The 26007-nt window shown below is 63.7% G+C and overlaps 1 protein-coding gene across 2 annotated transcripts in view; it reads right to left on the bottom strand.

Annotated features, from left to right (window-relative positions):
- Positions 1-26007, bottom strand: part of BAHCC1 (BAH domain and coiled-coil containing 1) — a 64579-nt gene that overhangs the window by 34652 nt on the left and 3920 nt on the right. For both annotated transcript variants that reach the window (XM_078066259.1, XM_078066260.1), the window contains exons 2-3: positions 25595-25986; positions 1871-2050 (exon numbers count right to left, since the gene is read on the bottom strand). In XM_078066259.1, the coding sequence (XP_077922385.1) occupies positions 1871-2050; positions 25595-25772 (358 nt within the window). In that variant the 5' untranslated portion in view covers positions 25773-25986. The remainder of the gene's footprint in view (positions 1-1870; positions 2051-25594; positions 25987-26007) is intronic.

Raw genomic sequence — 26007 nt, 5'->3', positions numbered from 1 at the left:
TCCACCTGCCCTGGCCCACCGAGCCCCTCGCCCCGGCAGGCAGGCCCTCCCCCACCAGGCTGCGGGCACGTGGAGCCCGAGGAGGCGCAGGCGGTGTGTGGGGGCTGGTGGAGGGACAGACCACAGACAGAGCCAGTGTCCGGGCTGGCCTGAGGGGGAGACACGTCCGCAGTGTGGCCTGGCCCTGACCCTCTTCCCGCTCAGGCCACGGTGGAGGCAGGTAGGAGGCCCGCACGCCCGCCCGCACGCACACGGGGGCTGGGCTGCCCCGCCCCCAGCCAGGTAGACTCTGCTGGTGCGGCCGTTGGCTCAGGGGAAGTGAGTGGTGGGAGGCCGTTGAGGGTGCTGTCTGCAGGCTGCCTCCCACCCCGCCCTCCCCGCAGCAGGACAGGGACACCTTCTCCCCGGGCCCCAGGGCAGGTGGCGCTGCCCACAAACCGCCCTCCATGCCGGTAAGGTCCCCAGGGGTGGGACAGAGGGGAAGGGGATATGTGTCTCCTGAAGCAGAGCTGCTGCCCCGACCCTGGGCCACCCTGGCACGGAGGGGAAACTGAGTCAGCCAGCTGGGGGGCACCGTGCACCTGTGGCTGGGCCCGGGTGGGGCAGTGGCCGTTATTCCGTTACTTCGTTATTTTGAGGTGGTCCCATGGCTGCTGCAGGCCTCCCCCTGCCTGCTCCCCAACACTCGGCTGCACTCCTCCCTCCCACAGACATCCTTCCCAGATGCTCCTGCCAGGGCCGGGAGCTTGCCTGGCGGACACAGAAGGCGGAAGGGCTGGAGGGGCTGGGGGCGGGGGGTGCAGAGTGCTGGGCCCACCCACAGCCGCCAGGCCTCGCGCCAGGGCCCAGCCCCCTCCGCACCGGCTCTCCCCTGGGGAGGCCCCTGAGAATGTGGGGGCAGGGAGCCGGGGGCGGCGGAGGTGAGTGCGGGCCAGGGCGCCTGCCCTGACTGCCCGGGGCCTCGGGGCAGGCCTGGCCTCCCCTCCACCAGCAAAGAGAGCCACTCCTTATCGCCTGCCCAACATGTGCACTCTGCACAGCGCTTAAAGCCCAGATTATTTTAACAACTGTCCCTCACTTGTCACCTGTCCTGTTTGGAAAACAGCCCCTTTCTTGTTGCACAAAGAGGCTTCTTTGGCCCTCCCGCAGCGCCGGGCGCTAATCTCCCTGCCTGGAACCCAGCGGCGGGCGCGGTGTGTGGGTGCGCGCTCCGCAAACACAGTGCTTGCCGCCCAGCAGTCACTGAGTTACAGCGGTGCCGGTGCCAGGAGCGGAGAGCCCTCCGTGCCCGCTGCCAAATGCCATTACCTCTTGGCGCGCCAGCCAGCGCCGCCGGCCTTAACCCTTCCCGAGCCGCGTGGACGCCAGCAACCGCGGGCCCGAACAGACAGCAGAGGGCTGGGGAAACTGCAGGGAGCCCCAGAGTCCCAGAGGGGCCTCCAGGGGCCTTCCTGCCGGCCGCTCGGCCTGTGTGCACAGGGCCGTGTTCCACGGGGAGGCCAGGGGCCTGGGAGGGACTCTGCTCTTGGCCAGGCCCCCAAGGTGGCAGCATGAGCATGCTGACAGCTCTGTCCTCCCCACCCCGCCCTCCAGCTGGCACATCTGGAGCCCATACCTCTCTGGGTCTGGGGAGGTGGGTGCAGCCCGGCCCCGGCCCGCCCAGCTGTGTTCCACATTTCCTCGGCTCCCCCAGAGCCCTCCCAGCCCCACCTCCTTCCCTCCCTCTCTGCCCATCTGTGGTGCACATCTGGCAAGGACCACTGCCTGGCGCTCCCCCCGCCTTTCCAACCAATTACCACCTCCCCTGTGGGGGCTTCCTCGGCAGGCCACAGCAGGGGAGCCCCTCTTCTGGCCCCCGCCACGGACTTACCTTCATGGGAGTGGGAGAACCAGATCTGGGATGTGGCAGGGTGGGAAGCGCGGTAGGCCTGCTCCGAGGGGGCTGGGGCGGGGCCGCTGGGGTGCGCGGGGGCCGCTGAGCCCAGGCTGCCGGTGAGAAAGCTGCCCATGAAAGAGGAGGCCGGAGAGTTCCCCATCAGGCGGCTGCCGGCTGTGGACACGGGGGGCAAGAATGAGTCTGAGCAGGGCAGCCCCACCAGGAAGCCCTGCCCCGGTGCTCTCTCGGGCCCCCAACTCCCGGGGCTTCTGTCTTCAAATAGCCCAGAGGCCCTCCGACAGGTGCGCTCGGGGTCCAGTGCCCTCCGGTGACTGTCTGCACTCCTGCCGCCCCCTCCCCCACCCTGGCAGCCAGATGCCAAGCCCTGGGACTGTGGGGAGCAAGCTGCTCTGCGGGTGGGCCTTCTCTGCAGAGATACAGCCCCCGACTCTCCCAGGCCATGGTCCCTCCACCAGCGGCCGACCTGCCAGACTGCTTTGCCCACACCTCCCGGAGAGCTCCAGCGTCAGTGGAGGCCCTGCTCCAGCCCTGCGGGCCCCGCAGCCTCTGCCCACCGCCCGGGCAGCACCGGGGGCACCAGCCTCTCCCCACAGTAGGGTCTCAACCTTCTCCCCCCGGTCCAACCGACTGACTCCTCAGCCCCGTCCCAGGTGAGCGAGACCGAAATGAAGGATGAGAGAAGCCTGAGGAGGAAGCTAGGCCTGCTTTTCACAGCCCCGGGGGTCTCTTGGGGTTCTGGCCAGGCCGGCAGGCGGGCGCCCTGTCATCTGCCTCCCAGGACCCTCTGTGCTTCTGCCGGTACCGGCCTCGCGGCCCTCCAGGTCCACCTGCACCCTCGCCACTGTGTCCCCTCTCTGCCCAAGTCCGGCGGCCACCGCCAGGCTGAGCGAGCCTCCCTGGCTCTCCATGCCCACCGGGCATTTGCGTTCACAGACCGCTCTTCGAGGAGCGGCCCCCGGTGCCTGGCGGGTGGTTTAGGGCTGCACCGCACGGCCCCGCTCTGGCCACACCTTGTCACCTCTGTTCCACAGGCAGTGAGCCTGGCTTGGGGCCATCCCAGGGGACGGGGAGCAGGGACCTGGGGGCTCAGCACCCCGGGGGGCTGGGTGTCGGGGCCCGGGGGGTTCACGGGGGCTCTGGGGGTCCTGCCCAAGGTGAGTCAGGGCAGCCGTTTCCCAGCCTGGGAGGCAGGGGGAATTTGTGAATTTGTGATTCCTCACCCAGCCTGGCGTGGCCCTGGGAGCTTCCCAGACACGGGGTGACTCAGCATGGAGGAGGCAGGGCCCAGAGCAGGGGAGAGGGAGGGGCTGCCCCAGGGGGGACCCTGCCGGCCTCCCGCCCTGCCAGTGAGTGAATGGGACGTTACGGAGGAAAGGGGCCTTTCCTGGGCGTAGGCCACGGAGGCAGGTCTGTGAGCTCCGGCGGGGGCACTGGGCTACACGCTGACCTCTGGGGTGGGTGTCAGGCTGCATGGAGACCCTGAGCGGGCCCAGGGGCAGGGGACGAAGGTGCCCAGGAGCCAGGGACTTCCCGGACCGCAGGGCTGGGACTGCCATGGGCCGCGGCCAGACCACAGGCGTCCAGCCAGTGGGGGGGGACTCTGGGCTGGGAAGGGAAGTGTGGGCCTCCAGGGGCCGCGGGTGGAGGGGCAGGAGTGGGAGGGCGGCCCCTGCTGGGCTCTAGGGACCCTGGGGGGGCCATGCCTGGGGGATGAGCAGGCCTTTTCCTGCCTCGCCCAGGCCGGGCCTGAGTCTCCCAGGGCTTCCCACCCCCGCACCCTCTCAGGGAAGTCCCTCCCACCCTGCTCCTCCCGGGACAGTGGGAAGCAACCGAGTCCAAGAGTCGGGCCTGGATAAAGGATTTCTCCAGGAGCTCAGCCTGAGAAGCCCGCACCTTGAGCTCTCCCACACCGCGGGGGCGAGGCGGCGGGCCAGGCCCCGGGCCAGGCCCCAGGCTGGGCGGGAAGTGAAGCTCAGAGTCCCACCGGGCCCTCTGGCCCTCGGGTCCAGGGAAGCTGAGGCTTGGAGGTGGGTCCCGCACAGGGTTGCCCACTCCTGGTGCTCCTACAGAGGCAGCAGGCAACCTCTGAAGACCCCCCACCCAAGGGTCACCCACCTGGGGCCAGGACAGATGGGGAGCAGGCCCGAGGCCCGGTGGGCTGTCCTAAGCTGAAACCTGGGTTGGGGAGGTCCCAGGACATCATGGCCCTCCCCCGGGAGACTTATCCTGGCCCTGGGTGGAGACTCTCATGGGTGCCCTGTTCTGACGCCATCCCAGAGGGGGTCCCACTGCATGGGGGGGGGCGAGGAGCAGCTCAGCTCAGCCAGCCCCTGGTCTTGGCTCCACAGAGCAGGAGACACACCAGTGACAGGCGGTGCTTCCTGCTGAGCCAGAGCCCCCGAGCCTGGGGCCGACCTCCCCCACACAGCCTGTCTCCTGATCGAGGGGACCTTCTTGGGGACCCTCAGAGAGCTGGCTTCTCAGAGTCCAAGGAAGGGACCCGTGCCCCCAGAGCGTGGGGAATGAAGGGGGTGGGACAGCGTGCCAACCCAGCCCCTCCCCCACCCCCTGGCCCTCAGGGCCACCCCTGCCCCCCTGCTCTAACCCAGCTGCCCCCGGTGGGCCCCGGGCCTGGTGGTCTGGCTCAGACCGTCCACCTGGGAGCCTCTCTCCACTCTTTCCCTTTCATGTAGAAAACAGAAGAGCCTCGTCATGCAAATATGATGTCTGCATCTTCACTGTAAAATGCACGCAAGGAAGGAAGCAGGGGTCCCTGGAGACCCCAGGCCCCAAGAGCACACCACAGTGCCCTAGGCGCACGTGCCCCCGCCCTGACGCAGCGCCACAAGGGACTTCCGCCGCCCCCCACTGCACACACCGACACCCCATGCCCTGAGCCACCGCTAGAGACTCCCTCCTAAAACCCCAGTCTGCAGCGCCAGGTCCCGGGGGGGCTCCCACACCCCCTGACCCGCAGGCCAGTCCCCCCGGCCTGGAACCTGTGCCGTGGGGCTCCACACTGCTTGCTTGGAAGGGTTCAATCTCTTCACTGCCACCCTGGCCTAGCAGCTGAAGGTCCTGCAGGCCTCGTCAGGTGGGCTGCAATGGGGGGTGGCGGGGAGCGGGCTGATGGCCCCTGGAGCCTCCCCTACCCTACCTGGCTCTCACTGTCACCTCCACCTCCAAGGAGTCTGGAGATGGCAGCGTGCCTGGCCAGCAGGGGCATGGGCAGACCTGGCTGCCACCTCCCAGCCCCTCCCGCCAACCAGTAGCCAGCCCCAGACAGAGCGTGAGCAGAGGCGGCCTGGGCCCCGGCCAGGGCTGAAGCCTCACGAGCCAAGTCTGGCCGGGAACTGGGCTGAAGGCTTCTTTCCTCTTGGCAGGGTCCTTGCCCACGGACTGCTGCGGTCACCAGCCCGGGAAGGGACAGTGGGAGCCCGGAGCAGCAGGGAAGGCCAGAGAGGTGCTCGGTTAGGACGCCCCCGCCCCCAGCTGGGAGCCCCGATCCTGGAGCCATCCGCCAGCCCCTCTCAGACCAGGGGCTCTACAAACCTCACACTAATTGCTTTCTTGCAGTCCCAGACGGCAGGCCCACCCCACCACGGGGCACTGTTCGTCTGGACTCCACGGTCCCAGGTACCTCGACTGGGGTTTGAACGAGGCCCGTCCGCTCCGAGGCTGCCCCAGCCCCTCCAGCGTGCACGGTCCAGCTGGCCACTCCCCCGGGGTTCTCGGTCCGTTCTCATCACAGATATGGCACATATGTAGGATGGCCTCAGGAAAGGGGCCTGGACGCGGTGTGAGGTGTCCACAGGGCCAGAGCAGGCCATTCTGTGCTGCACATTCTGCACGGCCCCCGGGCCTGGCCAGCCCAAGCTGGGGTTTGCAGCCCCAGACACAGGGCTCCCGTCCCAGCTCCAGCACCGCCCGAGCTCTGCCTAGTACCCCACGGACGCCTGGCCTGGGCACCGGGCTGGCTGAGAAAACTGCTCCAGGGGCCAGCATGCCCGGGAGGGCTGCCTGACACCCCCCAGCGGCCTGGCTCCCCAGGCCCAGCCTCGACCCCGAACCCCATCTGACCCCACGCCCCAAGGCCCAGACAACCCGGACTGGGAAACGGGCTGTCCCTGGCCCCTGGCTGTGGTGGCCGCTTCCCCCCCAGCTGCCCCAGCCGGATGGAGCCGGGCTGGAATGCCCTGAGCTCCCTGAGAATCTCGAGTGGCTGCTGAGCCCAGCCTTGGCCCACAGGCTTCTGGGCAGAGAGGACAGCACCCAGCTGCATCGGCCCCGGCAGGGGGGCCCCACGTGGCCAGGCAAAACTGAGCACAGCCAGGTCTTCCGCCGCCGCCCTGTTTGCCAGGCCTACCTGCCACGGCCCAGAGCACAGGTGGGGCCGGGAGGAGCCCCCAGTCTAGGGGCCGCTGAGACCGACCGGCAGCAACACGGGTGACCCTGGGCCATGCACCCTGAGTTTGGGGTGCCAGTGCACCCCAGGCGGCCAGGTGCCCACAGTGCCCCTGCACCCCGCTCTCTATCCAGCCCCCACCTCCACACCAGGCCGTCCTGCGGTGGGGGCACCAGGAAGCCTGTCTCCTCACTGCGACCCCAGGCTGAGGGTGGAGGGAGCAGAAGGTGGGGAAAGACGGGCAGACAGAGGGCCTCAGAGAGCTGGGCAGAGCGAGCATTTGCTTTCCCTTGAGCGAGCCACAGGGACAGCGTCCTCCCTTCCCGGAAACCAGGATGTGTTGTGAAAAAAGGCCAAGATGGTTGCGGCCGGTCCTGAGGGGCAAGCCCCTCCGGGGCTCTCAGGGCTCCTGTGGCTTCCCGAAGCCTGGCTGACCGGCTGTTGGTCCGGGACTCCCCGGCTCCGCACCCACCAGCTCCCGCCCTCCCGCGCATACCTGCTCGGGCTCCCCACGTCCCCCAGGCCCTGCAGGGCTCACCTGGGCGTCGGGGACACCCGACTCCCCTGGGGGCGCCCCTGGGTCTCGCCCAGCACACCAGAGGCCGCTGAGACACTGGAGGGACGGGAGGCCTGCCTAGAGGACCAACGGGCCCCTCCTGCGCCGAGTCAGGCCTAGAGGGAGCTGCGGAGAAGAGCAGGCAGGAAGGACGCGCAGCCCACTGCATGGACCAGACCACAGCCCTCTCGTTCCAGGACGGGGAGCAAGGAAGGAGAGTGTCCAGCTGGTGTCCAGCCTTTAGTCCTGCAGGGACGACGAAGCAGAGGCCTCGGTCCAGCCTGCTGGAAAGCAGGGGGGAGGGGGACAGGGATGGGGAGACCAGGCCCTGGAGGGAGGGGTCGCTCTGGGACTGCCCCTACCAGGAAGCCCAAAGTGCCACAACATGGACCTCGGAGTCTGTGCCACACGGCGGCCCACGGGGCCTGCTCTGGGTGTACTCGATCTGGAGGCTCCAGGAACGGTCCCGGCTGGGCTGGAGCCCACCACTGGCCCAGGCAGGAGGTGGGGGTGCGCACGCGCAAGCACGCACACGCGCGGGGGCAGAGGGGCGGCAGCGGGACCGTGTGTGGGCGTGCGTGCGGGCGTCTGGGCGTGGCCGCCTGGCTAGGAGTGTGCACACCTGGCTATGGGTGTGGGTGCTGGTGCGGGCTCAGTACAAGCTCTGGGTATGGATGTGGACACGTGGCTCTGAGCGTGGGCGCGGACACGTGGCTCTGAGCGTGGGCGGTGGTGTTCTTGCGTGAGCGGCCTCTGAGACCCGCTTCCCAGGGTCAGACTCCCACCAAACTGGTCCCCGTGCTGGCCCGGACCATGGACGAGGCTCCTGGCCTTTGGTTCTGTCTGCCCCCGGGCTGACATGGGAGGGGGCAGCAGGCTGATGGGCTGACTGGGTCCTGCCCACCTCCTCCTCCACCTGGGAGGTGCGGGCACATCCAGGCTCACTAGTGGTGGAAGGGAATCCTAGTCTCTGGTCTTCACCAAACTATAACTTGAACACCCCCAACTCCCGAACTCCATGCTGCTTGGGGGTAGGCCCCTCCCCAGGCCAGCTGCTCAGCCCCCAGCCACCTGGACCTGAACGTGGCTCCGGGAGTTGTGAGGATGCTAGGGGACAGGTGGTAGGCCACGTGGCCAGGCCCGCCTCCCCACAAGCAGCCCACCCCCTCTGCATTGGAGAAGTGGCTTAGACTGGCACGAAGCCCTCTCCGATGGGGGATGCCCCTCTGCAGGGCCAGCCTTGCTGGGCAGCCTCTCTAGGAACCACGCATCGTCCAGATCTGGGCAGCCCCCTCTGCCGCAAGCTGGCAGCCCCCAGACGTTGGCCTGTCCAGCACCATTCACTCACTCGGTCTGGCCAGACACAGGCCCTGCCCCGCCTCGAGCCAGCCCTCTGCCACCATGGCCCTAGGAGTCCCCGAGCACTCCTCCCAACGATCCCAGCTGCCGTCCACAAACCGAGATGGTGGCTGGACAAGACGAGGAGCCTGAGACAGGCACAGGGAGAGAGGAGGGACAGAGAAACGGAGGAGGCAGGAATGTGAAGCCGTGGGGGAGCCTCCTGGCGGGCCCAGCCCTAGGAGATGGAGGCAGCCCAGGCTGAGGGGCACCCGCCCAGAAACATGAGCGTGTCACATGGGAAGCCCCTCTCCAATGGCCCAGGAGAACCTTCCAGAAGCCCGGGTTGGCCCAAAGGCAGCAGTTCTCAGGCCATAATAGGAAAATTCTGTGGTTGCTGAGCCACCCAGCTGACAAACGTGGAGGCAAGATGACAGGGGAGGCCCAACCACCAATAGGCCAGAACTAATAAAAGAAAAGGAAAATCGGATATAAGTCTGGTTCTTATTAAAAGGGTAAATTTAGCCCTTTGGCTGGGCAAAGGGGCCGCCCTCGGACTCGAGGCTGAGAGTGACTCATGGGGCCCCTCAGCCGGGGGGTCTGGGCAGCAGCGGCTGAGAGCCACCCCTTCTTTGCTCCCTCCTGCTCTTCACGCAGCCTTCCTTCCCTGCACACTCTCCCTGGCAGGCAGCCAGCACCTCCCCCTCCAGGACACTCCTGAGGGCAGGCAAGTGGGGGGGGGTGTGGGGAGGTGGCCAGGACTGGTCAGCACCACCCCCCAAACGCCCCCAGCTAGAAGAGCATCCTCGGCCAAAGCAAGGCACCTCCCTTCCCACCATCTTGAAAGAAGCCAGCCGCAAGGAGGTGGACGCTCTGGCCTAGACGCTGCTCTTCTGCCCCCGTGCCCTGGGCCCAGGCCCCCAGCCCCTCGAGCTTTGCCTGGATATGCCCCATGTTAGCTGTGGGCAGACGGAGGCCCAGGCAGGTCTGCTCACAGGGTTTGGTCTGACAAGGTCACACCAGCACAGGATGGAGTCCAATGGAAGGCCCCATGCCTGTGGGTGGGGAGTGTGCCCTGCTGGCCAGCCCTCCCCATTGCCAAGTGGACCCGGCCATAGTGTCCTGCATAGCCTGGCACTAGACTGGTGTCCAGTGAGTGTGATCTTCCTCCTCCCTCTCCAACCCCATGAAGGAGACATCGTTGCCTGCATCGGGCAGAGGCTCCAAGGTCAGCACAGCGGGAGAAGTTAAGGGGTAGGAGACGGGTGCTGGATGAAGGCCACTTGGGGTCAGGCTCACTACCATCTTGTACACCCGCCTATTCTGTGGATTCATCCATACATCCATCCATCCCTCCCTCCTTCCCTCCATCTATCTTGCCATCCATCCCTCCCTCCATCTCTCCATCCATCCATCCCGCCCTCCATTCATCCCTCCCTCCATCCATCCCTCTCTCCATTCATCTCTCCCACCCTCCATCCATCTCTCCATCTTCCATCCATCCATCCCTCCCTCCATCCATCCATCCCTCCCTCCATCTCTCCATCCATCTCCCTCTCCATTCATCCCTCTCTCCATCCATCCCTCTCTCCATTCATCCCTCCCTCCCTCCATCCATCTCTCCATCCATCCCTCCCTCCATCCATCCCTCCCTCCATTCATCCCTCCCTCCATCCATCCGTCTCTCCATCCATCCATCTCTCCATCCATCCATCCCTCCATCTCTCCATCCATCCATCCCTCCATCCATCCATCCCTCTCTCCATTAATCCCTCCCTCCATCCATCCCTCTCTCCATCCATCCCTCTCTCCAACCATCCATCTCTCCATCCATCCATCCCTCTCTCCATCTCTCCATCCCTCTCTCCATCCATCCATCCATCCCTCCCTCCATCCATCTCTCCATCCATCCATCCATCCATCCAACCATCCATTCGTCCATCCATCTGATTCTCCCTCCCTTATGGGTAGTCACAACCCCCAGACCAAGTTACAGTTAGTCCCTCTCCTGCCACCCCTCAGCTTTCCCTGGAGGCCACCCCTGTTGCATGCCCACCTGGGTGCCAGCCGTGGAGCGGGCCCCAGCCTCCTCACCCCCTCACCCCAGGCTGTTGGCCGCAGAGGCAGTTTCCTCGGCCCTTGGAGCCAGACTAGAGCCTCACCAAGTCCGGCCTCTTGCTTCCGGCAGGGTTCATAAACCCTTTGCTGTCCTAAATAAATGCAGGACTCTCGCCCTGCCTGGAGGCTGGCGGTTTTGGGGTGGGGCACTTAGAGGCAACACATCTTCCCAGGGTGAGGAAGGCTTGGCAAGACTCTTCAGAGAACACCCCACATCCTGCCCCAGGTCCAGCCACAAGGCCCAGAGGCTGGGCTGGCTTGGGTGGGTGTGCAGGGATCTGAAGACCCATCCCAAAGACACCTAACAAGGCTACAGGCTGAACCAGGCACCCTGCACCCACACCCAGGTGGGACAGGCCCTGGTGTGTGTCGGTGAGCTCCATGGGGGCAGGCCAGGGGACAGGGACAGCTGTGTGCCCTGGGGTCATGACCTCCAGCTGTGGGGTCAGCTACCATGTTGGGCTGGGAGAGCTTTCCCTGGCTACTGCAAGCACTCAGGCCAGCTTCTGCTCCCTCATGCCTGAGAAGGACCGGGGACCAAGGGCCTGACTCGGGCCGCAGAGTCCTGGTGTGGGGTCAGGAGGGGGACCCGAGATCGCCACAGGTCACTGCATGGACCAGCCTCTGGTCTCTGAGAAAGAGAGACCAGTTCTTTCTCAAGAAGTTCTGTGGGTCCCTGATGCCAGGGCCAACTTTCTGTCCTTGTTTCTCTGCCCACTCCTGCAGGTATGGTTCGATCTAGCCACACTGGGGCTCACCCTCCAGGACTGCCCCTTCCTGACTCTATTTCTCAAGACTCAGTTGGCACCCAGCCTCCTCTGTGAAACCCAGCCTGACTCCGCGCAGGGCTCTCCATTCAGCACCCGGCCATGCCTCCAAGTGGGCTAAACACCCATCTAGCCCCTGCAGAAGAGGCGCAGGGCCAGGCGTGGGCCCCGGGTGAGTCCAGGGTCCCAGCAACTCAATCCTACGGAGAACAAAGTAACAGCAACGGGCTGACCCAGATGCCCCGGAGAGCAGGGGTGTGGGCAAGGTGGGACACTAGGATGAGGCCACCTGACCCCAACCCCCCTCAAAAGCACACGGCCACCTGTGGGCCCTGACAAGGGCCCAGCTCAGGAGGGGGGCCTCTCAGCCGCAGGGGTTTGCTCGTGGCCAGGTAGGGGGGGCCTGAAGGAGGGGAGACCGGCAGGAAGGGCAGAGAGCCAGGGAGCACCCCAGGGCAAACGCGCACACACAGGAGAGCCTGGGGACACGGACAGGAGAAGCCACAATGAGCACGTGAGAGCCGGCAAATGCTCTGTGGGATGTGAGCTAGGACGGCCGCGGGGAGGGAGATGGAGAAAAGGCTGGGGTCTAATTAACGAAAAATGCTGTTTATTTCTCAGCGAGATTGCATCGCCGTGCAGGGGTGGTGTGGGGGGAGCTGCCGGCAGAGGAGGGGGCCCCGGGGCAGCTGCCAAGCCTATGCCCTGGGCCACGTGGGGGCCTAGAGGTGTCCTGCCAAGAGAGCTGAGGTGACTCGCCCGAGAGCCGCCAAGTGAGACCAAATCCCCAAGGGGCCCGGGGAGGGAGACTGGATCCGGGCCTGCCCAGCACCCACACCCAACGCTCCGCTCCCAGCAGACAGGGACCCGGGCCTCTCCTGGCAGAGACATCCAGGGAGCCCGACCTTCTGACGGGCCAGCCCTCCGCACCCCATCCCGGCCTTCCCCACTGCCTCTCAGGCCCCGGGGCCAGAAGCAGGGAAAGGCCTGGCTCCCCCGGGGGCTGTCACTGGCTCCTGGCGCAGTGCTCGGCCCGCAGTGCTCGCGGGACAGTGCGGCAGGCGCGGGGTGGGGTGCGCCCCGTGCGCTGTCCGTGCCCTTGCAGTTTCTTCTAGCAGTGACGCTGCTGCGGCGAACCACCCCACTCCCTTACAAGTACAGAGATGAGGCGTTCTCATCCCAGAAACAGTAAGCCTAAGGAGAGGGAAAACCTCACTTCTCAGAGGCAGAACCATGGTGTTTCTGGGGACCCTTGAGGTGCAGGGCAAGACGAGCAGCTCTGGGGGTGGGCGAACCGCAGCCCACGGAGCTGAGACCCCCAGGAAGAGGAGCAGGCCTGAGGAGGACGGGTGGCCTCCAGAACGGGGCCGGATTGGAAGCCAGCCCAGGGGAGCCCATGGGGGGGTCGGGCCTGGGGCATCCCAGCAGGAATTTCCACCGGAGGGAAAACGCAGCAGCGTCCCCTGCAGCTCGCACCTCAGCGTCCAGCCCTATGCTCCCCGGCTCCCCAGGCCTGGGGCCTGCAAGGGGCCAGGGCGAGAGGCACTGGGGCAGAGAACCAGCCCTGGGCTTCCAGCCCCGAGGCCTGTGCTTCCACGTTGCTCCCAATGTGACCACAGGGCAAACAAGTGGTCCCACCGAGCTCTGCCACCAGGACTCCGTCTGCCCCAGGGGACTTGTCCCCGAGCCTAAGAACTGATGCCCTCGCCCCAATTCACAGCCTGGGCTCCCAGCAAGTGTTGCGTGCAGGAAAGGCTCTACTGGCAAAGGAGGGAAGGGCTTTGTGCTGGGCTGCCCGGACAGGACAAGGTCCCCAAAGGGCACCTCCCACGCAGCCTCAGGGGCTAGGGGCCACAAACGCACCATGACCTCTGGCTCCCTGTCCAGTAGCCAGGCCCAGGGCCAGCTCCCTGCTCCTCGGGGGACTCAGGGCCTAGAGAGGCTGCCCAGGGTCTGCCCTGACCTGCACTGGCTCCAGGGGGCTGGGGGGGGCGGGCAGGTAAGCCCAGGCCACCTGCTGACCTCACCGGGGCAGGCACCTGGTTCAGGAACAGCAGGAAAAAGCGCTGCGCGGGTCTCACAGTGCCGCATCCCCGTCACCCAAGCCACAGCCGGAGCCCTGGGCTCTGTCCACACGGTGAAACTCTAACCCGGCTCATTCATCAGACAAATGATTACGGAGAGCGACCGCCACGTGTGGGCTCACCCACTCAGCACGGCCCAGCCTGGAATCCGAGGAAACCACAGGCCAGGCACCCTGGCCTCCAACAATGGCCCTTGGATCTCTCGCTGACCCACACTGTCCTCGAGGCCATTTTGGGGCCAAGTCACCGGCCTGCTGGTGGCATGTCTTGGAGCGGACATCTGCCGTGCTGCCGTGGACAACGTGCCCGGCCCACAGGGGAGCAGGTCCACGTTTATCTGGGGGCCCTCCACGGAGCAGGCAGCAGGCTTTCGGAGGGGACAAGCCAGGGTGGGGTCACTGTGAGGAAGCGATGACAGGGTTGTGGGGCAAGGAGGGGGCTGAGCTGGACAAGAGGGGAGAGAGGCTGAGAGGGAGGGCATTCTCTGGTGGTTTGACCAGGTCCCGTGCAGGGAGCCCGGGAGTGTGGGGGGACGAGGGGGACCACCCCCGGGGCCTGCAGCTGGGCCTATCAGGGCAGTTACAGCCTCAAGAGGGGTCCAGATCGAGTGGGGCTCCCAACAACCCCTGACCCCTGGTATTCATGCCTTTATGTAGTCCCCTCCCCTTGAGTGTGGGTGGGATTAGACTCACTTCTACAGAACCGCTGTCCCCAGCCAGCCCCCAGTAAGGAACCGAGGCCTGTGGCAGCCCTGGGGGGAGCTTGGAATGGGGCCCCCCACCGCTGAGCCTTGAGATGCCCACAGCCCTGGCCGACACCTTGACTCGGACTCCTGACCCACAGAGAGTATGAGGTAATAACGTTTGCTGCTTTAAGCTGCCAAATTTGGGATGATTTGTTACACAGCAATAGCTAACTAATACACAGAGAAGCCACAGAACCGGGTGGGGAGGGGTTTTGCTGCACGTAGAGTGGAGCCCAGAGCAAAGAAGGAACCTTCAGGAAGGACCAGGAGGGGAATCAGCAACTCAGGGCACAGATCTGCCTCCTACAGAAAAGCCGGAAATCCGGGTTAAGTTCCCCCCAGCCCCACCCTGGCCAACGGCAGCCTCCTGGCCCCGGCGACACAGACACACAGATGCACCCCCAGCCCCGCCCCGTGCCCCAGCTTCCCTTCAAGCGGAGCCCAAGGTCACCCCAGCCCTTGACCACTAAAGGCACCAGCAACCGTGGAGGTCCCTGTATGGGGTCTCGTCATGGCCCCCTCCCCTTGCGTCTGGCACTCCAAGGACCGTTTGCTCATCTCCCTCGCAAGGGCCCTTCTTTCTTAATCATTTCGGGTTTCTACTAGGTACTTGTCACCAAATCTACAACAGGTCATGAAGGATGGGATAGTCTCGTGTACATCTTCCCAACTTTTCTCAATCTCATCTGTATTCACATACACTAAGGACTTTTTAAGAGCTGGCCTAAAGATGCACTACAACTTAATTTAGATTTAATTCTACTGTTAATTTAAAATAAATTAAAAGCTTATTTTTAGGAGACCCAAAGGGATGCAAAAAGTCTCAAAAAGGGGACTGGCTTCAGGCAAAGTGCCCACGAGTGACCTGCTGGCCGGGGTGGCTGGGGCACACAGCAGGCTGAGTGGACAGGACGACTGCCCCACTGGGCAGACCCGGCATGTCCTGTGGGTGCCAGAGTCCAGCTCCTTTCCACTCCCTGTCGTGCACCCCGGCCAGGGACAAAGGGATCTGCTGTCACCATCCTACAAGGTGCCGCTGCTGAGGCCAGAAGGCAGGTGGGAGCCCCAGTTCTGCCCTCACCATATTCCCGTCCACGCCCGGGTCCCGAACCCGCCACCTGGGGGCCGCCAGGGCCCTGGGGAGTGCTGGGGAGGAGGCATCTGGGCTAGTGCCCTGCTGAGTGCAAGACGCCTTCCTGAGGGACAGGAACCCGAGCAGGGGGCTGGGAGGGAAGCAAGACTGGGGCAGGAGGATTTGTGAGGAAGGACCTCAGGGAGATGCGCGGGCTGGGGTAGAAGATCTACGAGGCAGAGGGGGAGTAGGAAGGCCCAGAAACCACCCGAAGCTCAGGGCTCCCCCTGGGGCAGGTGGGCGGTGGAGGGGAAGGGGAGTTGGAGATGCCTCCAGAGGACACACATGTCCCACCCACCATCACCTGGGGCCACCACACACCCAGGCGGGGGTGGCTGAAAGCCCACTGGGGCCTCCCAGCAGATGTGCACGGGTCAGGGGCTGCCCACGGAGAGCCAGAGGAGGGAGGCACGAAGGGAAGGAAGGAAGGGAGGAAGGAGAGAGGGAGGCCAGCGCTGACCTCAAAGTTTCCGGGCCTCCTGTGCTCAGTGAGGACGTGAGCGGCAGAGAACAGAGCCAGCCCACTGTGGGTGGGTGACCCTCCCCATCTGCAAGTCGGTGGTCGCCACCCGACTTCCCCCGGGGGTCTCCCCAGCCCCTCTGTCCTCGCTAAGCCTCAGTCTCCTTGGCCGAAATCCACCTCAGGTCTGGGCACAGGTGCCTGTCTGGGGTCAGGGTTTGAGGGTACAGAAAAGGGGGAGCAGAAAGGAGGCTGCAGGGCACACCCACAGTGGGGGAGGGCTGGAGCGCTGAGGACAAGGAGGGTGGGCTGGGGACAGATGCGCTGGGAGAGGAGAGACCCCAGGCCCACTCACGGCTCAAGGCCGGAGTCCCGGCCCCCGTATCACTAGCATCTCTTCACGCTCACCCAGAGAAATGAGAGGTAAGAGAGATGCTCACAGAAACATCCCCCCCACCCCCCCCGCTGACCCACCCGGGGACCTGCCCCGGGTCATCTGTCCAAGGACCCTGGATCCTGCCTCTGGCCTTGGACGGCCCCCTACGGGCTGCAGAGAGAGATGCTCAGCACCCCCACTCCATCTGTGGGGCTCCCAGACTCGCAGACCGCCCTGCCCAGACCCAGGGTCTCCATCTTCATCCCCGTGATGTCAAACCCTGTGAGAAGCCCCAGACACAACTGACGAGCCCCCATGCCTACGGCCCCCAGAAGCAAAAGCCAGCCAGGAGGCTGGCAGGCCCCCAGGGCCAGTGCAGGACACAGAACCCGTTTTCTACCTCTGTGCTCAAGGCCACTGGACCTCTAGACAGACCACGGGGAGGGTCTGGAGGGACTGTGACCCGTGAAGGGGGGCCCCCAGGAGGTGCCCCATGTGCCTCCCTGCCTGTCCCCAGGGAAGCAGCCCCTCCTGCAAGACGCAGGCACCAGTCACTTTCTTTCCAGGCCTCTGGGCACATCCTGGGGCCGGGGTGTGTACAAGCGTGTCCAGCCAGCTCTAGTGGACTCTAACGGGCTCCGAAGACACAGAGCAGGGGCCGCCGGCTGTCAGATGGCCTGGACGCGGCCAGTCCCACCACGCACACCTCCCTGGCCAGGTGTCGAGCCAGAGAACCAGGAGCCGGCTCCCAGGGCTCGAGGTCCAAACAGCAAAGCGGCACAGCATGAAGGGCCTGCCTGCCCGGAATGGAGATGCCAAGGAGGGCAAGGGGGGAGACCCACGGCCCCTGCCTTCTCTCTGCTCCCGTGTCCCTCATTTTCCTCTGGTTGGGGGCCCCCACCCCACCCCTGAGTCCACTGCCCGCGCAGCCACCCACCAGGAGGAGAGGGGCAGCCCTCCCCAGCAGCCCTCCTCACCCGCCACTGCCCTAGGACTCAGGTGAAGCCTCTGGCTTCTGCCCCCAACCCCTGCCGCCAGGTGTGACACTAATAGGGGGACAGCTCACTCTGCCAATCTGTTTAGGGCTGACACCTTTTAAAATGTGGTGCACACAGCTTGGGAGCCTCTGTCAATGACAGAAGATGCTTCTGGAAGGTGAGGAGTTGCTGACCCGGCCCCCGGGAGGTGTCCACACAAGCTGGGGACGTGCAGAGGGCACTGCCAGCACGGTGGCCCCGTGAGGCGCTCAGGTATGGGGGCAGGGCACCTTGGTTTTCAGTGAAGGGTCAGTGCAGACCCTGGCACGTCTCCCACCCCTCTCTCCCCAGCTCGGTTCTCCCAGAGAGGGTCCTTATCTTCCCTCTTCTCCAACGTGGGAGTGAAATTGCAGGTGAAAAGCTGAACGAGGCTCTCCTCATACCCACAGGCATGTGCGTGCCACCCAAGCGTGGCACACACACCCACCTCGGGGCCCCCACCGTCCTGGGTGGCCCAGCTCCGGCAGGAATGAAGGGACGGAGGACACCCCAGACTGAGGACTCTGCAGCCCCACGGGAAAGGGCACCAACCCCACCAGCACTGGTCTGGGGAGCTGGGCAGGGGCTGCTGCGTGGCCTGGGGGCTCAGGGCACCCAGGAGGTCAGGGCCTGGAGGCCACGCAGCACATGGGACGGGAGATGGGCTGGAGGCCCAGGGAGGCCCTCCAGGGAAGGAGAGGTGGAGTCTGAGCAGAATGTGGGGGCACGTTCAGGGCTAGGGGGGCCCGGGAAGAGCTGCACAGCAGAATCACTGGGGGGCTCTGAGAGTAGGTGAGGCCAGGCCCCGGTGGGACCAGCTGCAGACAGAACGTGTGACAAGCCTGGGCACCGCGGCTGTGTCAGCGGCCCCCTGGAGAACGGGCTGGGGCTGGCTCCAGGAGGGGCAGGGAAGGGGAGCTGAGAAGGGGCCTGGGCCAGCACAGTGGCCAGAGCCCGTGGGTGGCTGGGCGCAGACGCTGAGTCCTGGGAATGGTGGGAACTTGGTATGGGGAGCCCTTCCTGCAAGGGGAGGCTGGGGTCTCCAGGGGTCCACAGTGAGAGTGGGCACGAAGGAGCTAAAGCAAGGCACACGGCTCGCCGGGGCCAAGCCGTGCCAAGTGAGGGCCCCGAGTGGGCTCCACCCTGGCAGGGGCCCAGGAGCTGAAGGACAGAGCAGGTGGCAGGAAGTGGCGACGCACCAGCATGCACATTCAGGTCACCAGACACCTGGCTCTCCCAGGGGCGCTGGAATGGGATTCCTTGAAGGCTGGTTGTGGGTGAGCGTGAAGACCTGGCCGGTGCCGTGAGCACAGGTGAGCAGGATGCGACCTGCGACCATGCACTGGGGGCACGCGTGAGCTCAGCCCATTGACGCGCTGGCTGCCCCCGTCGGGGTCTGCGGGGTGGGCCTCCGCCTCTGCCCACAGAGGGGACGGGGGTGCGCCCAGAGGCACTGTCTGTCGGCGCCTGAGGCGGAGCCCGTCCCACGCTGCTGCTGGGTGGACGCCGGGCGGCAGCGCAGGCCCAGCCCACTCCCACCACCACGTCCCCACCCTGGGCTCGGCTCCTCGGGTCTCTTGTCCAGCTGTCCCCGCGGGCCTTCTTCTCTCCCGTCCAGCTTAGCTCAGCACGCCCACCTCCGAGATGGAGGGGCCACCCCAGTGCCCGGCCCCGGAGCCGCCTATGGAAGTCCCGAGGAGGAAAGCCCCTGGCTTCCCCGAGGGACAGGCCGACGGACCCAGCCAAGACCTGCCGTCCAGTCCCGGGAAGATGGCACGGGCGGTTCAGTCCTCATGTAATTTACGTCAGGACTCTCTCTTTCTTGGCGCGGTGCCCCAAGAAGGCAGTGCCCCCAGGCCACCCTCGGGGACCCCAGCCAGCTGCTTAGAGGCTTCTGCAGACAGCACGCCGGTCCTCTCCCCCCTCCCCCATTTCTGGAAATTTCCAGTGGAAAACCAAGTTCCTGCCCTGGGGAGGGGGAGGGGCTGCTTCATCTTTCCTTCCGGTTCCAGGCACACAGTGGGTCCCCCCCACCGAGCCTCAAAAGCATTTGCATCTAAAGACACTGGACTCTTTGTTGGGGGGCTGGGAAGGGGGAGGGGAGGGAACCCAACCCACCTGTTCGTTCCCTTCTCCTCCTCCCCCACCCCAGGTCAGAATGAAAAAAACCGCTTCCTGGCTGATCCCATCTGGAACCTAATCGCCCAGACAGCTGCCGCGGCCCTCGGAGGCCAGCTCCTGGCTCCCAGCTCGGGCGCCGGACGCCTCCCCGCCAGGCCTGCGCGGCCCCGGGGTGATCGCTGCGTCCCGAGCTCCTCCAGCGCGACCCGCGGTCCCCCGGTCGCCTGTCCTCCGGGGGCGGCTGCTCACGGGGCCACAGGACGCACTGATATTATATATTACAACAAACAGGGGCGGCCCACTGTCAAACAGACCTGCGTGATCCAAACGGTATATTATCCCATAAAAACGTCAGAGCCAAGGTGGAGCGGCAGTGCCACGCTCCGGGCTCCCGAGGCCCCACCTTCTCCCAGGGCTGGGGGCGGGGTGGGGGCTGCGGGACGTTTTCTAGACACCACACGCAGGCTTTGATTATGTCCTGATCCCCAGTCTTTGGTGTGAGAAAGGAGGCCCCAGAGGTTAATGGGGACCGGGGAACCGGGAGCTGTTCCCTGGTGGACGAGCAGAGGTGGGGGGACATCAGAGCACGTCACCCACCTGCCAAACAGGGCGCGTGCTGTGCATCCTGACACCCCAAAGTCACACGTGGAGAAAGTAACCTGATGCTGCAGGAGGACTGGGGGGTGGGGGGAGGCTGCCTCAAGGGGCACCCCGGAGAGGCCAACTCTCCAGGAGGCTGCAGGCGGAGGCCGGTTTGAGAACCTTCTCTGGACAGGTGATGATGCGCCAGGCTGTCCTTCGGAGGGTCCTAGGCCATCTGTCCCGGGGGGCCGGTTTCTTCTCAGAAACTGCCAGAAGTCACTCCCAGGCTGCATGCAGATCGACCTGGCTCAGGCAAGGACTGAGGACATGAGGCCAAGAGAATGCGGGAGAATGCGCCACGCCAAAGGCTGTGAAGGGTCTTCTTGTGGCACTCCGTGACAGAGACCAGCCCAGGGGCCAGGCAGGGCCCTGGTGTCCCTTCCATGCTGGCCCTCGAGGAGGAGACCAGGGCCCCTGTGAGAAGCCCACACGCTGAAGGAAGGCACGAGCCGGGGGCAGAAATGAGGGAGTGGGGCTGGTGGGAATCCCCAGGGGCTCTGGTCACGCCAATCCAGACAGCTGCCACGCAGGGTCCAGGGGTGCAGGGCAGCTCCCCACTGCTGGGGCCCAGAGGCCTCTCCCAGGAGGCAAGCAAGGGGGGCTCCGGGGGGTGGTGACCACGGCCTCTCTCTGCCCTCCTGGAAAGCACTCATTCCCAGTGGTACTGGCTGAACTCTCTGGTGCTTGGGAACCCCCACCCCCACCCCCTGGAGCTAGACCAGGGACATCCTGGGAAGTGTAGTCTTTTAGGAGTTAGGAGGGCCCGCAGGGATTTCCGGGGGCGGTCCACTAAGGAACAACAAGGAAGAGGAGAGACCAAAGGGGATTACCCTGACCCTAATCCCTGGGTGGAAATTCAACATTCCTGGAAGTGGCTGAATGTAGACATCTGCTGCTGAAGACACAACCAATGCTGCAGTTCCTGCCTCGGGTCCCCCCGCAGTGGCTTCTCAACCAAAGCCGACCCAACTCTTATTTTGGCGGGGAGACCTGGGAACTCCCTAGAGAGGAAAGACCTCCACCAAAGTGTCCCCCCCACTCCTACCTTCCTCTGACCACTGACCCCAGACACCAGGAGAGAAGCGCCAGCCAGGGGACAGGGGCGCTACCTGCCCAGCTCCCGCCGAGGCTGCCGCGCATCCCGCACACTCCAGCACATTATTTATGCTCACAGCCCACTCTGATGACATATGTAAGTTGACAGCGAACATCCTATCAACTTGCTGGAGTGTATCTTGATTGTTAAAACACACTCTTAAAGGTGTACGATCGTTTATCAAATTAAAATAGCCGCACCTAGCCTGTCTCTTTTCTGCCTCCCCTGACCGCCCCCCCCCCTTCAGCCTCCCTCCTCCTTCGGCCTCCCGGGCATCCTGCCCTTGCACTCAGGCCCTCCTCCTGAGGAGACACTGTCCTGTGCTTCCAGGGACCCCAGGCCGGGCGCCCCCTCCCCACCCTGCCCCAGGCCAGGGCAAGCCCACTAATCGCCAAGAAGTGACAAACGCCAGAAGCCCCACCAATTAAATTTAAACTCATGCAAAGCTCAGTGGCCAGTAAATTATTATTTTTATTAGCTTGAACCAAGTTCCCGTAAGAGAGAAAGTCAACTTGCTCCCATGAATGGCTCTTGTATAATTTATTTAACTCTGTGCTCTTTGCCAAAGCCTGGAATATTTTTAGCTCGTTCTGTTGTTGGATTTGGCTTTTTTATGTGTGTTTCTGAGGGGTATTTTTAGCCTCATCCGTGTTATTCTAACAGACTCCTATGCGTTCGGTCCTGTCTGTGCGGGCTGTTGAACCCAGTCTCGAGGCAGAGGAGGGAGATTTCTAAGAATAACCGGGGCGCATTTGGGGGTGAGTGTTTTCCAGGGGCGACGTGCTATCTGTATGAGGCCGCTCCCTGCCTCGCTGGCTAATTTGTTTTATTACTCACGTGACCTGAATATTCCTATAGGAATATCCTTATAGGCAATAATCAGACATGGGCAGCACAAGCCCCACTGAGAAAAAACCCACATTCCAAAAATGGCTTCGGAGGGGCGGGCAGGGCGGCTGTGGCCGGGCTGGTCTACGCGGCCGCCAGATCCCGGGGCTCTGCAGCAGCGCGGCCCGCTTTGATGTCTGGTTCTGTCACTTCCCGAGCAGGATGGGTAGAGTCTTCAGAAAGTAACTCTTTTCACACCTACTTAATGTTGGTAACTGTTGCAGAAACACCATGGTGTCATTGAGTTAATGAGGTATTTACAAAAATGTATTTTTTTCTTTACAAAAAAATATCACATGATGAGGGAGGGGAACCTTTGATGGGGTCTTTTCACACTAGGAAATTATCTTTCTTCCTCCAGTGTGTTTTGCTTTCTTTCTTTTCGAGGTTGGCAATCAGAAGCGCGTTTTGCAGGGAAGGAGTTTTCCGTACTCCCAACAGAAGGGACCTGCCGCCCTGTTTATTCCCAAGCTCCCCCCGCCCCCGCACCCCCCCCCACCCGGCCCTCGGCACCTGGCTTCCAGGCCGGGACATTTACACCCCAAAAGAGACCAGAGAAGAGGCAGAGAGGAGAACCCAACCCGCAGCCAGACTGCGGAAATCGGCACCTCCGCCTGCCTTGGGTAGAGGCCCGGTGGTTCTCGAAGGCTCGGCCTGAGCGGGGGATGGATAGAGAAGGATGGAGGACAGGAGCTGACCCGGCCGGAAGAGGGGGTGGGGACCGGCTTCTCCCAGGCCCTGCCGCCTCTTTTTTCAACGTGCCGGGAGAGGCGCGGTCCCCAACCGCTCCAGGCAGTAGTGCTGGTGAAAAATCTCGGGTTGATGCGTTGTTGATTTTCCTTTTTTTTTTTCCCCCTAGATTTCACAGTTTTGCCTCCGGACCATCTGTATTAGAGACAAAATCTAACACTGCACTAAAAATAATGATTCCAAACATTTTAATTGCACCTTTTGGTGACAAGGTTACTGGAGCAGCACTTTACCGTAAAACCCTACAGCCCGATTATAAAGCTACCAGCACTTTCATTTTTAGAAAAACAATGGCAGAAACCCTGGAGCCCAACGTCCCATCAGGGTCCTCAAGCTGACGTCTTGAAAGCACTGGGTGGGGCAGCGCAGGCGGGCGGGCGGGGGCGGGGAGCCCCTGGGCTCAGCCCGGGTGGCTGAGCCAGGGATGAGGAGTCCTGGGAAGCTGGGGACTCCATCCCTGGTGGCTGGGCCCTACTCCTCGTTGGACCTGGACACACAAGAAGGAGCTTCGGAGCAATTTTCCTTTCGGCAGGGGCGGTCGGAGCAGTCGGGGCTGGGAGGGGCGGCTTGGCCTGGCCGGCGGCTCGGAGGCCGTCGGCGGAAATGGGAAGAAAGTCCGCCAAACTAGCCATTTGGAAATCCGCACACAAATGGGAAAAAAAATGTTTTTAACTTGATTATACTTTTTTTTTCTTTCTAAACTAGATCATGTATAGATACAGACCAAAGCAAAGTGATCTGGGGTATAATTCCTTTAAAAAAAAATTGATGTAGCTAAATTTTAAAAACCAATACAATATTCTGGCTTTCAGCAATTTCAGAAGGCTTTCAGCGGCAGATGTTTCTAGCTGGATGCCCGTTCGGCGAGCCTTTCTGTCACTAATGGGTCGGGCACCTCCAAGCACAATAGGTCTCTCTGGTCCCCCAGGGGGGTGGCTATGGCCTCCAGGAACAGGGAACACGTGGCCCTTCAGCCCCCCTCTGAGGGTGCCCTGGGGACCTCCAGCGCCCTCTAGAGCACCCTGCGTATGGGGAGGAGGGCTGGGTCTAGGTCAAGGACACAGACCAGGCCAGCGCCCACCCAGTATCTCCAAACCCAGCATGGCCTCCGCTCCAAGAACCACGTGCTCAAACTTGGAATGAGCAAGACAATGGTCCGGGCCACCCCGTCCACATTCCCACCTGACTTGGTGGTGCCTGCATCTGGCAAAAACAGAAAAGGGACATGGCGGCTGACCAAGACCTGGCCAGGCTGTGGGTTGATGACTGGGGACAGGGGAGGCAGCCGTGACCTGAACTGACGGGGAATCCCACCTGGCCCGGCCTCCGCAGAGTGGGATAGCCCTGGGGAAGCCTCAGCGTCAGGGGCCCTTCCAGACCCTTGTCTCGGGGATGCTCCTACCTGCCAGGCTAGGGGGCACAGCGTGTGTGTGGGGGGGGGGGGGTTGCAGCTGCTCCCTCCCCATCCCCCAACCTGCAGGCTCAGCCTTTCCCCCCCTCAGCAGGGGCTGCAAGCCCGCAGCCAGCAGAAGGGGCTGGTAGGGAGGCTGCACTGTCCCTGCGGCCAACATGAGCCTTGAGCTGCAGCCCCCCAGTGTGGGCTGAGCTGGGTGGGCAGCACGTCAATGCAGGGGCAGGAGAGACACTTAACTTCACGGACAGCCAGGACAGATATTTTTAAATCACCAATTTCCCAAGCAAGTACGTTTCCTCTTTCGAGTTATAAATCTAGATGGGAGAAAAGAAAAGGACAGAAAAAGGGAACAGCAAGGAAGAGCTAAAGAAGGGCAGCCTTGCCGAGGCCCCTCACCCAGGGCTGCGTCCAGCAGAGCCCGGGAGCCCAGCCCCTCCACTCCTGCCTCCTTCTAACTTTCTGAACCTCTCCGTGTTGTAAATGCTAAAAGCCCATTAGTAATTAAGCAATTTTGCATATTTTTTTCTTTTTAGGAAATTTATGTTTTTCTGTCTGACTGCCCTCCCTTCTGACATTTTCCCTTCTAGCCGAGTCTTCCATCCGTTTTAATCCACACACTAATTGTAATCCCATTAAAGCAGATATAATTTTATTAGTATTCACAGTTCATCAAGCTAGCAATAATAACTGTAACTGCCAAATTAACAAACAAACCCAAAAAAGCGGCAAACAACATTTCTGGTGTTTAGAACACACTGTAAACAAGAGCAAGCCAGCCTTCAAGGTTGACCAGCAGGCCCCCTCGCCAAGCCCCAAACCTTATTCCTGCAAACTCTGTGGGCTGAGGCCAGTGACCTCCAGGGTCTCCTCGAGGTAGCTGCCCCTTGGCTCCCCGCTGCCTGGCTCTGCTTCTCCTCGGACCTTGCTCTACAGTAGAGTATCAGAGCTGCCCAGAGGGGTTAGTGTTGCTCCGGAGGCCTGGGTCAGCCCTGCCAAGGACCAACCCTCTCCGGAAGAGGATCCGAGAGGACAGGAACGCCGGGCGGCCCCGTTCTCTCCCCTTGGAGCAAATTCGCTGCGCACTCGCCTGCACCGAAATCCCGAGGCGGCCCCGCGCCGCCCCCAGCCAAGCCAAGCCGGCGCCCCGCGCTGCCCTCCCCCAGGGCCGCGGGCCGCGAGCCTGGGCCGCGCTCTGGCCACGCTTCGTCCGGCTTTAGCAGGATACCAGAGGCACTTGTTAAAGCACATACAGCCCGTGCAAACCCATTCTCACCCTGACACTTCAAGGCTTTATATAGAAACAGGATTTGCTCGTCTTACACCAGCAGTCCCTATTAACGCTCACCCCGCGCACACACCGCCCTAATCCGCCAGGCCGCGGCGCCCCCCGCCCCCAGTCACAACAGCCGTTTTGTTCCCGCAGAAAGTGCCTCGTTGTCCCAGCCCCAGAATGTCTTAAGGATGTGAATGCAGAATGCAGAAATGAGGTTTCCGGGGAATTTAGTTTTTCTGCAGGAAGGGGTGGGGGAGGGGGGCAGGGGGGGAAAGGCTTTATTTTTAGCCGGCTCCGGGGCTGCCCCTCCGAGACCCCGGGGACCCCGGGGAAGGCCGCTCTAAACCGCGATGATCCGGCTGGGGGCCCCGCCACCGGAGCCCCGGCAGGGAAATGAAACCGAAGGCTGCTCGGCAAACGCTCCAAGGAGAGGAGGGGCGCGCGCGCATTGCCCCTGGACCGTGCCCCCCTCGCGGCTGGGCCTCCTCTCCCGCGCCCGCCCCGGCCGGCACTGACCTGTGTGCGAAGCCATGGGCAGCGGCGACGGGAAGTACTTTCCGGGCTGGAAGTGAGCCGGGGGCTGCGCGGTGGGCCCGGCGGGGGCAAGGCGCGCGGCGGCGGCGGCGCTGCGGTGGCCCAGGCTCCCGCGCTCCGACAGCAGATGCGGCGGCGGCGCGAAGTCGCGGCCATCCATGCCGGGCCCCGGCCCCGGCCCGCCGCCGCCTCCGGGGAGCAGCGCGGCCGGGGCCCCGGGGCGGCTCGGCGCGCGCGAGCGGCGCGCGGGCGGCGCGGAGGAGGCGGCGTCCGGGGTCACCGGCGGGGTAGCGGGCCGGTCAGCACGCCGGCGGACTGGGCTCCTCGGCGGGCGGCCGCGCGCCGAGCCGGCGGCCGCCGTGCGGGTCCATAGTCTGCGGAGGCAAGCAGAAGAG

The sequence above is a fragment of the Halichoerus grypus genome, chromosome 2 (assembly GCF_964656455.1).
Source record: "Halichoerus grypus chromosome 2, mHalGry1.hap1.1, whole genome shotgun sequence".
NCBI classification, from domain to species: Eukaryota; Metazoa; Chordata; class Mammalia; order Carnivora; family Phocidae; genus Halichoerus; species Halichoerus grypus.
The sequence above is the reverse complement of the archived record's forward strand: the minus strand, read 5'-3'. Positions and strand labels throughout refer to the sequence as shown.